Source organism: Charadrius vociferus, unplaced genomic scaffold (genome assembly GCF_000708025.1).
Source record: "Charadrius vociferus isolate BGI_N301 unplaced genomic scaffold, ASM70802v2 scaffold92, whole genome shotgun sequence".
Classification (NCBI taxonomy): Eukaryota; Metazoa; Chordata; class Aves; order Charadriiformes; family Charadriidae; genus Charadrius; species Charadrius vociferus.
The window spans coordinates 3,536,444-3,548,312 of record NW_009647874.1 but is presented as its reverse complement, the minus strand read 5'-3'; the positions used below and the strand labels follow the sequence as shown (position 1 = coordinate 3,548,312).

Below are 11,869 nucleotides of genomic sequence, written 5' to 3'. Positions count from 1 at the left end.
ACAGTGCTGCTGGCAGCTGCCCTCTGCCCTTGTCTATTGCAATAGCTCAAAATGATGCCAGCAGCCCCTGGGCTGCATTAGGAAGAAGGTTGCCAGCAGGTCGAGGGAGGTGATTATTCCCATCTGTTCAGCACTGGTAGACACATCAGGGGGTGCTGAGTCCAGTTCTGGGCTCCCCAGTACAACACAGACGGGAACTTACTGCAGCAAGTCAGTGAAAGGCCATGAAGATGATGATGGGACCGGAGCATCTGACATATGAGGAAAGGCTGAGAGAGCTGGGATTGTTCAGCCTGGAGAAAAGAAGGCTCAGGGGGGATCTGATTCATGTGTATGAATACCCCATGGGGCGACTAAAGAAGATGAAGTCAGACTCTAAGTGGTGCCCAGTAAAAAGACAAGAGGCAATTGGCATAAATGGAAATACAAGAAATACCATTTCAACATTAAAAAACCCCACACTCCTTTACTAAAAGACACCCAGACAAGTTGTGGGGTCTCCATCCTTGGAGATACTCAAAACCCAACTGTATGCGGTCCTGAGCAACCTGCACTAGCTGACCCTGCTCTGAGCAGGGGTTGGACCAGACAATTCCCAGAGGCGCCTCCCTGCCTTAACCATTCTGTGATCCTGCCTGCTGATCCTCATGTCCTGTAGTCAAGTCCCACTACCCTTACTTGTATTTTCCCTCAACCATCTTGACAGTGTTGTGTTTGGCACTCCTGGGTGAAGGGACAAGTTAGCGCTTCAGCAGCAGAAGAGCTGCAGAGACATCAGAGACATCCAAGCAGCTGACGAATGCACACCTGATAAGGGAGCAGATGAAGAAAAAAGTCTTTCCACAGGGTGTTAAGTCCAGACAAGGCATGTGGGATTCATCCTGTCTAACTCTGGACATTTGCAGTATAACCATTTCTGCACGACTTACATATCTAGACTCACTTCAGAGTCAATACAGAGAAATAGGCATTTCTAGAAAGTGTTTCATGTGACCTATTTTACTTGAGATGAATCATGCCCAAGAAGTGCCTTTCTTTCTCTGCTGACTATTATGAAGAGAGAGAGATGTGAGGAGGTCAAGTTTGGACTTCTACACTGTAGACATCTTACAGCATTTAGGATGATTCCCACCTCTGATACTTGTGCAGAAGTCTATCTGTTATTGCCTAGAGTAAATTTTTACACACCATAAAATGCAGTCAAATTTGATGAATGTCTCTTTGCCCGCAAATAAGACTATACAAACAGACAACTGAAAAGGACAGGCAAACCCCAGAGCGCTGGAGATGAAAAAATCGTACAAGCAATCTAGGGGCAGCCTTCTTATTCCAACAGTGAGCATTTTAGGGGTACAGCTCAAAGGAACTTTGAGTAATGGGACCTCATCTACTACACTGGGCCAAAGTCAAGGTCCCCAAACCCTACAGATTCCTTGTGTGGCTGGGCTCCTCAGCCCTGAGTCCAGAGGACTTCATCAGTCCATCAGTTCTCGGGGGTGAACAGAGGAGAGCTAGGGAAAACTGCAGCCAGGACAAGATGTCTCAGTAAGAAAATATCTTAGATCCTCCGTTGCAATTTTAAGTCCAGATTCCTTTGCATACATCCATCAACAGGATCTTCCTCGGGCAGAAGATCTTCACCTCATCACGCTGTTGATTGGACTTTCTTACTCATAAACTATCTTTGGCCTGCAATGACAAGCAGCAAGGAGGCAATGTATGTCCTTGGCAGTGATAGGACCTGTGCTGGAGTGTCAAATGCTTGAAGGGCACTGCAAGATGACACGACCTGTCTTGTTTTGTCTTTTGAAATATGATGAGGCAACATAGCATAAAACTGTTATCCCTTTTTTCACTGGCTGGCACGCATCTGGACAGAAGACCGGTGAAACTTGGCAGAGGTGGTTTGGCTGTGCAGCATGATGCCTGCACATGCTATAGGAAGCGAGATTGCATAAACGCACTGTGGTGGTATGGGTGCTGAGGTGCACTGTGGTCCTGGGTGCCTTAGACAGCCAGTCTAGGAGCTTGACCTTAATGTTGCTGCAAGGGTTCTGCAAAAAGGCAGTATAGCTGCAAATTTCATCAGGCAGGATGCTTAGCCTCAGGATTTTTCATGGGAAGCCACAACTTCTAGACATCTGCATACATTTTGTGATGTTAGGATTGTAGAAGAAAAGAAAGGATTGAGAAAGTGTATATAAAGTCATCTTCCAGGAAAAATTATGTGCAAAGTGTGAATGAAAATAGTTTGTCTCATGTTAGGTAACCCAAATCCCAAATTAGTTCCAGGTATATAAGAACTTGTGACCTCTGATTTCTCAGCATTTTGCTAAAGACAATAATCTTCTTTTTCTCTGAAGTGCTCAGAGATGTCAGATAACCATGTAAGATTTAAGTGACATTAAGTGTAGATATTAGCTGTTGTCCTGTAAAACGTAGTATGCAAACATGTTGGAAACTGCTGTGTGATGCAGGGAGAAGGTTGATATTTAAATATAATTTTACACCCCGGCAGTGTAAAATTTCATCATCAAAAAATCATAAAGTGTTTCCGTTCTACATTATTTTGGTGGTGAGAGGAAAGTGACTAACGGTTACAAAATGCTTGGAACGCCTGACTCTAAGGTAACTGGCCCTTATTTTCCTCCTTATATTCCACGGAGGTCAAGAAGGTTCCAGCTGCAGAGGTTTTTACCCTCAATCTTTTCAAGCTTCAGGCACAAGGGAAAACTAGTTTGGTGATCTGCTGTTCGTCCTCAGTGAGCAGAATTTTAGGTCCTGAAGTTAGTGTAAAGGCATCCTTTCTCTCCTGGGGGAAATCAGGGACTTGATCAGCAAGGGAACGGCGGGCAGGGTTTGCGTACATTTGGCAGTGTCCTGGGGAACTCTGCAAAGCGCTCTTGCCAAGTACTCAGGATCTGATCTGGGGGAACGCCCTTATTCAGAAGCGCGCATTTGCATGCCATTAACGTCCCACCGCCTTCAGTACTTAAGCTGCCTTCTGAACTGGGAGTATATCCTGTGGTGTACGCCTTCATCTCATCATTTGTCCCTATGTATTTACACCTAGCCCAAGTAACGGCTCCAGTCTGGGCTTGTGAGAGGAGGGAACAGTAACGATCAAAGCAGCAGAAAAAGTTCTCAAGTGCTGTTGGGGAAATCATGTGCTGTTTTTCTGTTCTTTGTGTAATTTTCCTGCTTTTTCCATTTCAGAGCTAATTGAGCTAAGGGCAAATTGCCTATTCACCATTGCCTAACAGCATACTTGTTTCTGATGATGACTGCTTATAGTAAATACACCAGTCTTAAAGGGGAGAAGAGGGTCCACAGAGCTCCCATGCAGTTCCACAAGAAGAGCTACACATTCACCACAGGTAAATATCCTCTTGACTTCACTTTGCTAGTCAAACGGGTAAATAACTTCCAACGTACGCAGGACTGCACAGAGGAAAATCTTAAAAACTGGCTTAAAATGTTAAGGAACGAAAGAGAATCGACTGGCTGCATGGGATTCATTGCACCAGCCCCAGATGGCTTCAGTGCAGGCTTCAGCATCCAAACTCACCGTGCCTTCTTCGTAGTCAGCGCTAAGATAGACTTCCTCTGAGCCACTTTACCTGTCTGATTCGGGACGTTATGAACTGTACCCTGGAGGTGCTTACTTCTTTCAGCCAACTGTTAAAGGAAGCTTAGGTGATCAGCTTAGATACAGGCATGCAAAATGGACAGGTGAATACCACATGTTTTAGCCGGAGATGACAGCTCTCCGTAGACCCTCTTTATTCAAAGGGTTTCTGTTATGACCAGAAGACCCCTAAAAGCCTCCATGTTTCAGAAGATAAAATAATTGTACTGATTAGGAAGTCTTCACAAACAGTTACACTGAGGATCTTTACCAAACTGCTGTGTCACAGCGTTCCTGATATTTGGCTTTCTTAAAATCAGATCACAGAGGGTAAATGTGTCATATAGAAGAGCCACGTGGTAAATCAACAATATCTAAAAGAAGAGGACAGGACAGAAAATGACATTTGAAGCTAAACCGTAGCTCAAATATTTTGCTTCACATCAAAGCCCAGCAATGCTCCATACCTTTCAGCCTTTTGCTTTATTTTGATGACAAAGTTTTGTTTAAAAAAAAAAAACAATACCTGGAGGATTACGTTGTGTCAATCACCGGCCCAAGGGTGACTAATACTTTTCATTTCAACCATCTATTATGACCAGTGGGTGTCTTTTGTTAAATTATATGCTGCACGGTGATGCCTAAAGGCTTTGTCTCTTCCCACGGACCTTTCCCTGGCATTTCTATTGACATGTCAGCAGCAGCTCCATGAGATCTTGACTTTGCTGTTGGAGCTCGCTTAAGAAGTTGCCAATGCCATTTCGCCATTTCACCAGTTTCCCACATGCCCCTCTTGGCCAGGAGGCGGCATCACGGCCTCCTCGGTGATGCCACTGCAGTTGTCTGTGGGGTCACGCCAGACACCAGAAGCGATGCATGCTAAAAATCACTTCCTTTTGGGGGGGTATTATTTTTAAGCCGGTGTGTGGCTCAGCCCTGCAAACCCTTGCTCTGGCACCAGGAGCTGGCCACAGACAGAGCAGTGCTCTGCAGTGTGAAACCAGGTACAAGGTGCCAGGGAAGGGAGGAGAGGGAACATTTTAAGTTAGCTTCACTGACAAAGCCAGAGTTTTGTGAAATTATGGCCTCTGTGAACCTCATGCTGTATAAAATGAAAGGGAAACTTAAACCAGTTAAGCCTGTGTATTAATTGTGGAAATCTTTACATGGTTCTACATTTCCTTCAACAGCACTGGGTTTTTAATTTTTCATTTGAAAGGACAGTTAATTCGCACCTATGCTTCTTTCTCCCCTTTCTTTTACATTTTGGTGATAATTCACTCTTCATTTTTAGAGTTACTTTGAAAACATAACTCGCTACTCATTTTAAAATACAACACAAAATGAAAATCCCTTCACCATTCAAATAAAAGTCACTGGGAAACTGAAGAAGAAAGCTTTCAAAGGGCAGACTTCAGTAGCCTTAATGTTTGTTTAAAATATATGCTTTAGACTTTAATTTCGATTTCTATAATTTACCTCACTTAAGCCACAGTCCTCAAAGATTTATGAATTCACAGGGAGTTTGCACAATGCATGAAGTTCAACATGGGGATAAATTTGCAGGATTAAAGGCAGCTGTACTCAGACCAGGGGCACTGTGGGAATTTATGCTCTCACAGCTTTCTTGCAGAAGCCCACTGTTGGTAGAAATGGTAACGCAATGACTTCTGTACCAACTCAGGCCGTGGTCACCAGTTGGTTATTACCAGATCTGTGGGCTTTTTTGGGATCAGCTTGCTCTGGATCAGACGTAAGCACACAACAATCTTCTTTCCGTTCAGTTAGCCCAAGTATACAGAAATATTTCTGTGCCAGCTTTATTCTTTTTTACCAGGTTTAAGCTGGCTACAGTACCTGCTCCATCAGAAGATGGTCTGGGACATGACTTCTTCAGAATTTTTTGAACTCATTTGAATTGACAGAGTAAGTTCATACAGACTCAGTGCTTTGCATCATGTCGTTGTGACATTTCTGACTCAGTACGTGGCACATCAAGACTATGATCAGGGCCATGCCAAAACAAGGCCTAAGTTCTTGAGAAGTAATCCCCACCTATCTCCTCAAAGGCCTGGGAGGCTTGCAGACTCAGCTTGAACTGGAGGCCTACAGAAGAGGAACCCAACCACCTCCACGTTCACTGCTTTGCTCGTTTCTGCTCTTTCACCACACTGTGAGCACAACTGAGCTGGATAAAATCTGAAAGCAGGGGTTATTTGCAATGCTGGTCTGTTCGATCACACGGCTCTGCAAGTAAAGGCACCAGCACAACAACAGGGACAGTCCAGTGACAGGAGCCAAAGACCAGGAGGAAAAGCGCAGGATACGGGCCCGTGTGCTTGGTGGAGAAGGGTTGGGAGATCCTTACACAAGCACTGCTCGCAGAGAAATCCCTGCAGAGCCACAGCCACCGTCACGTTGGTAGAGCAGCTTTTCTTATTCCAGGGCACAAACATGGCGTGAGCAGGTTGTCTCTCTGCCTTCCTCATCATCCTGAAGCATGGATCTCAGAAACTCCGGGTGAGCACCCCCAGGTGCCCCTGGGTGAGATAAGGCACATCAAGACAAACGTGAGGAGGGACAACACTCCCTGAGGAGTTCTAACTCAGACGGGGAGGAAAAAAGTTTGGTTATTGCCACTACAGATATGGCTCAGGGCCCTGTATGAGAGGTGAAATAAGTGTCACAGTTGGCTCACGGGAAGATAACTACAAGCCAGCTTAGCTGCAAGCAGAGATAGCCTGTGACAGCCAGCCACGCTCAGTAATTGCATGCTTTGTGCGATAGATAGCAGGATCAGAAGCAGCTAGCTTGTTAAAACTTAGAGCACAGGCAATGTCTGAAAATATACCCGGCATCCTCTCAATTAGCCCAAGCATGCAACAGTCGTTTTATGCCAGGTTTGTGCATTTTTTGCCAGCTGTAAGCCTGGCTGCAGGACTGACAGTTCCCAGTCGGATGTGAAGTGCTGGGCTGTGCTGCGAATTCAGTCTGGGAAGATCAATTAGCGATGTGGAGTCAGCGAAAGATGGTGGCAGCATGAAATCACCCCTCCTTGTCCTGTTCTGTTCCAGGGATGGGAGCAGCCTCCTCAGGGAGGCTGTGGCTCCATGGATGTAAATCCTGTGTGGGCACGTTCAGAAATCAGATTCAAAATGACCCAGCGAGGTCATGCAAATTGCTGCACTTTACTCTGCTGGTTCAGATTCGTTCACAGGTTTCTCTGGGAGCACACTGTCCTGGCAAACTTCATACCATTTCAGCTATCAGCTTCTCATATCCTACAGCTTTAGATGGACCAGGTACCATCTTTCTTCACCACAGCTAGCATAAACACATAACGATGATACGAACACCATATTATGGTACTTTCATAAGAACATTGTCATATGTTCATCTGTGATCTGGATCCAGCTAGAACTGCTGGGTGCTCCAGTACTGCACAGGTGTGATATTACTTATTACAGAACTAAGGTTAACTTGTGTCCCAAGACCATACTGCAATGCCATTTGAGGTAACTCTTTCACCCCAAAATGACTTTTAGGACATAGTTTCGTGCTACCTAGATGTCTGTGCAATAACAACTTGAGGAATTCCTGCCCTCACATTGGTGCCTGCCGCTCCTTCACAGCAGGGCATTAATAAGAGGTAAAGCAAAGCCTGCAAAAAATAAAGAAAAAAGGTGTTTTCTTTCTTTGTTAAGATCAGCCCAGCTACCTGACCACAACAGACGGGAGCTGTACTGTCACAGCTGAAAGAGCAGCACAGCTGTGGAGCCTGGCAGGGGATGGGGAGAGGTGGGCACCTCCAAAGTGCTGACAGTGCTGATAGAGCTGTGCCTTCCCACCCGGTACCGAGCAGCCGTGGGAAATGCTCTGCCTCTCTTTGCCACCCTTCCCGCGCTAGCAGGATTGCTATATTTAGGCAGCCCCTGTGTTTCAGGAGTCCTTTCAATCCAGTCCCCGATCTGCCAACAGAGGAAGCCAGGGGGTGGACAGTGATGGCCTCGAAATGTACAGCTGGTGGAAAGCTGCTCCTTGTGGGCCCTGAGCATCTTGGCATCACCTACAGCGACATCTACGTGTGCTTCCCTACGCTTGGGTCCAGCTACGTGCCTGAGCCTCGCCGGCATGTCAGGATGCGGGTAACCCATCTGTCCGGGAGGCAGTGCAGTAGCCTGGGGAGGGGGGAAGCAGCAGGATGCCACCAGCAGCGGTGCACTCTCAACTGGGCGACCAAAGCTGCGGGAACACGTCCACCTATGTGACATTCAGATGCAGCATATAAGAACCTGGGTGTGCCGGCAGTGCTCGCGCGGAGCAGCTCTCACATGGAGGTGTGAGATAGCGGTGGTGGAAGCAGCAGAGGAGGAGAGGAACGTAAGCTGGAGGAAGGCTGATTGTGTGGCATCCTTCTGTATATGATCTGCTCCCAGCCTGTGTTGTAATCACCATCACGAGGAGAACTCATCAGGACAAGAAGAACAGGCAGTCTTTAAAGCCTCCCAACCTCCTTCTGGTCTTGGGAGCCCACTTGCAGCAGGAGAGCTGGACTGTGCGAAGCCTCACTCCACCTCGCTCACTACTTGGCCCTCTGGTATTCCTCAGCCCAGCCTGAGCCTCCCTCATGGACTCTCCTGGCCAAGGCGAGAACCATTTCCCTAGACAGTACAACGGGGCACATGTCTAACACTTCACAGTATCAAGTAGGTCAAAATCGTTCCCATTTTCCACATAGGGAACGAGAGCGGAGGCAGGAAATGAGATGCCTCAAGGCTATGGGATGAATCAGTAGCAGAAGCAAAAGGAAAATTCAGAACTTCCTCTCTCTTTACTCATCTCCTTGAATACTGTTGATGATTAAGCTCTTAAAAAGTTGGTGCAGTTGATGACCTCTACATCTCTGGTCAGTCATTAGGGCCTCAGTGTATTAAATGCGGAAAGGAATAAAACAAAGACAATTTCAAAGAACTGTGGGGGGGGAAATAGAGGGAAAGGAATTTCTTTTGTGGCTAGAACATAAATGTTGGGTTCCCATTACTCCCACAGTGCCTCTTCCAGTAAGGAAGGAAGTTCCTCTAGTTCTACCCCTGCGGGTCCACCGAGAGTTGAAATTGGCTTAAGCCACAGCTACCACCAAGAGGCAATGCTATGGTTACACTTCCTCCCCTGCACGCAGTGTCTGCACCCCCCCTCCCTCTCGTCAACGCAACCGCTTGAGCAGCCACGCCACGAACCAGCCCCGGGGAACTGATCAATCCTAACGTTAAAAATTCTTTCCTTTCCTGGGCTAGCTTGGCTCCGAGTCCCGGCATGCTGCACAGCTGTACGACCGCTTACGCTGACGCAAGGGATGAGGTGCCAGAGGATGGAAACAAATGGCCGGAGAAAGGGAGGCTCAGCTTCCCTCTTTCGAGGATGCTGAAACTGCTCGGGATACGCCAGCTCCTCCGTTCCCTCCGCTGCTGCGGACACAGAGAGCAGGAACGGGTGCAACGGTGTCTGAGGGTGACAGAAAGCAGCACACTGGCCCCGCAGCTTTCTCCTGCTTTGTACCCGAACAGATGGAGCTGACTCAGATTTTTTGATGCTTCTACTTAGTTTGTCATTAGGAGACACAGTCATTTAGCGCTCTGTGTGCGGGCTGACTATCCACAGGGCTGAAATCGCCTTTCCTCGCATTTCATCTGCATTATGATTTTTCATGGCCGTCTCACCGTGTCTCCTTCAGGGATGCAGGTTTCACCCTGTGAGGAAGAGTTAAAACACACGCCGCTCATCTTCTTTTCAGTGGTTTTAGGTTTGGTCTTTTAACCTTTAGACTTTCCAAACTGGGTATGTACGCTGTGCTGGTGAAGAGCATGACGAACATGTGAACTGAGTGGTTTTGGCCGCAGCCAGAGAGACTTCTTCCTCAAGAAAGCAACCCTTTCATCCCTCCGCTTGCGTAGGAATAGGAAGGTGAGGCAGTGCAGCGCTTCACCCCGGGAACCAGCAGGAAGCCCCCCTGTGGCATTTACTGCTTTATGAAAACTATTTTTTTCCCTAAAGTTAGGGGATACGCTAGTTTTCAAGGATTCACAATCTTGTCATTAGCACTTTTGCTTCTTCAGCGGTCTTCTGGTGCAATCCTAAAACAAACCAAAGAACAAAACTCACTATAATAAAATACAAGCTCAAAGCAGAGAGGGGACACTATGGTGGAGCCACATCAGAGCTATAATGGTGAAAATGTGTACTTGGGCTCAGAGCCTTAGCTCTGCAAAACTCAGACTGTACTTTTCAGGGGCATGAGAAAGGTGTTACGCATTGGGTTTGGAAAACTTGCAGGTCAGAGTTTGGGCTTGAAAATCTTTGCAGCATCCAGAAGTACACAGCGATAGTCTCTGAGGTAGGATTACCACTAAGGAAAGAGATTGTGGAGTTATAATAGACGTTTTCCACAGAAATGTCATTTTCATACTCAGCAACAGTGAAAAAAGGGAGCATCAAGAAAGGACTGGAAACTAGGACATCACCATGATGCTGCATGGGGAACCCGACATCGTGAACATGGTACAGAGATCCATTCCCCTGTCTTAATAAGAAGGTGTTAGAAGCAGAAACAGTGCAAGGAAGGGTAAATATGGAATGCCTTCCATTCCTGGTATCGCTAAAAAGACGAGAATTTGCTAGCTGGTAAAAACTGAGGGAAAACACAAAGGAAATCTATTAAAGAAACAAACGTAATGGAGAAAACAAATAGGAAACAATTGTTGTCTCTTCCAACGCAAGAACCAGGGGGTTTGCATCTTGCAAATTAGTGGATGTTGGTTCAAAGCCAACAAACAAAGGTGGTCTTCAAGTAAGAAGCAGCTGGTTCATCTGTGGAACTCCCTGCCAGAGGACACTGTAAGAGCCAGAAGCACTTACAAATCCACAACGTAAACAGGCAATCTAATGGAAGGAAAAAATCACCAGAGTATGAAACGCGGCGACACCAAGCACTGCTGAAGAACTCCCTGAGCTGCCGAGAGCTGGGAGGAGGCCCCAGGGAAATATCCCTGGATGGTTAAAGTATCCCTGTGCTCTTCCCTCAGCACTCACCACTGGCCACATCTGGAGACAGGACGCTGGGCTGGACGGGCAATGGGTTTGACCTACCAAGGCTGCTCATACGTGTAGAAAGGCAGAGTTAAATAAGCCATGTAATGCAAACCAGGTCGTTGACAATAAATCTTTGTGGAAACCCACTTTTCAAAATATATTGCATCTCTAGACCTGATCCTACTATTGTGCCCACGCACTCAGACGGACCCAGCATCCAGCCCACTTGAAATCATTTGCCTTCTTACGACTATAGGTTCCTGTACAGAGAAAAACAGTTGCCCGGTCCGGGCCCGAGTTTCCTTTCTTTGTAACTACACTTGAAATGAAAATGAAGCACACCATTAAACTGTTATGCTAATTTATCCTTACACTTTCTGCTCAACAGGTTTGCTTTGTTTTAAAAGTATGTTTCTGTGATACTTATAGCTATGTATATGTAATTTTGTGGTTGAAGTAGAAGAGACAGGAAAACCTGGGTTCCCACAGGAAACGTAACTCGACCTCTTGCAAGCAGGTAACATTTTTGCCGTATCGGTGTGATAAAGAACTTCAATGGGAGGCGAATCCTGCCAAGGTTTACACCTGCGTGCAACCGCCTCATGTGACCAACTCCAGTGAGGTTTGATGAGATTCTTCCACGTGATTCAGATTCTGCTGGAGGATGCTTCTTGGGTGGGAGCGGGGCCTGAGACAGTTCCAGGCTTCCGGTAAATGATGTGTTAAAATGCCGCCTCGTGAGTTTGTTGGATCTGGTTCTGGAGGCCAGGACTTGTCTCCATTTCTGCAGAGGTCTCTGATGGGGCAGGAATGTTTTTCCTGTGGGTCTGGGGTCTCTGGGGGGTGGAGGAGAGAGAAAATGAGAGATTTTACTGATCATGTCACCGGGGACAGGAAGGGAAAATACCACCACCACTCACTCCATGGGCAGTGGGGTAGCGCCAACCACCCTTGTGCCCCTTTTCTATTATTTCTACTATGATTTCTGAAAAGTGCCCTGCGACACCGGTCGCGACAGTCTAACACTGACCGCGCTGTCTCCCCAAAGGCGCGGGGGGGGGGTGGGGTGTCACAGACGACAGCCGTGCGACCGGCAGCGCCCCGCACACAAGCCCCCTCCTTGCCCACGCCGCGGGGCAGAGACACGGTGGGCTG

The 11,869-nt window shown here is 47.0% G+C and overlaps 1 protein-coding gene across 1 annotated transcript in view; it reads right to left on the bottom strand.

Annotated features, from left to right (window-relative positions):
* The window catches only part of RFX8 (RFX family member 8, lacking RFX DNA binding domain), a 65,243-nt gene extending 60,804 nt beyond the window's left edge, over window positions 1-4,439 (bottom strand). Inside the window, exons 1-2 of the mRNA XM_009883117.1 lie at window positions 4,413-4,439; window positions 3,569-3,678 (exon numbers count right to left, since the gene is read on the bottom strand). Of these exons, the coding sequence (XP_009881419.1) occupies window positions 3,569-3,678; window positions 4,413-4,439 (137 nt within the window). The remainder of the gene's footprint in view (window positions 1-3,568; window positions 3,679-4,412) is intronic.
* Window positions 4,440-11,869: the final 7,430 nt, after the last annotated feature.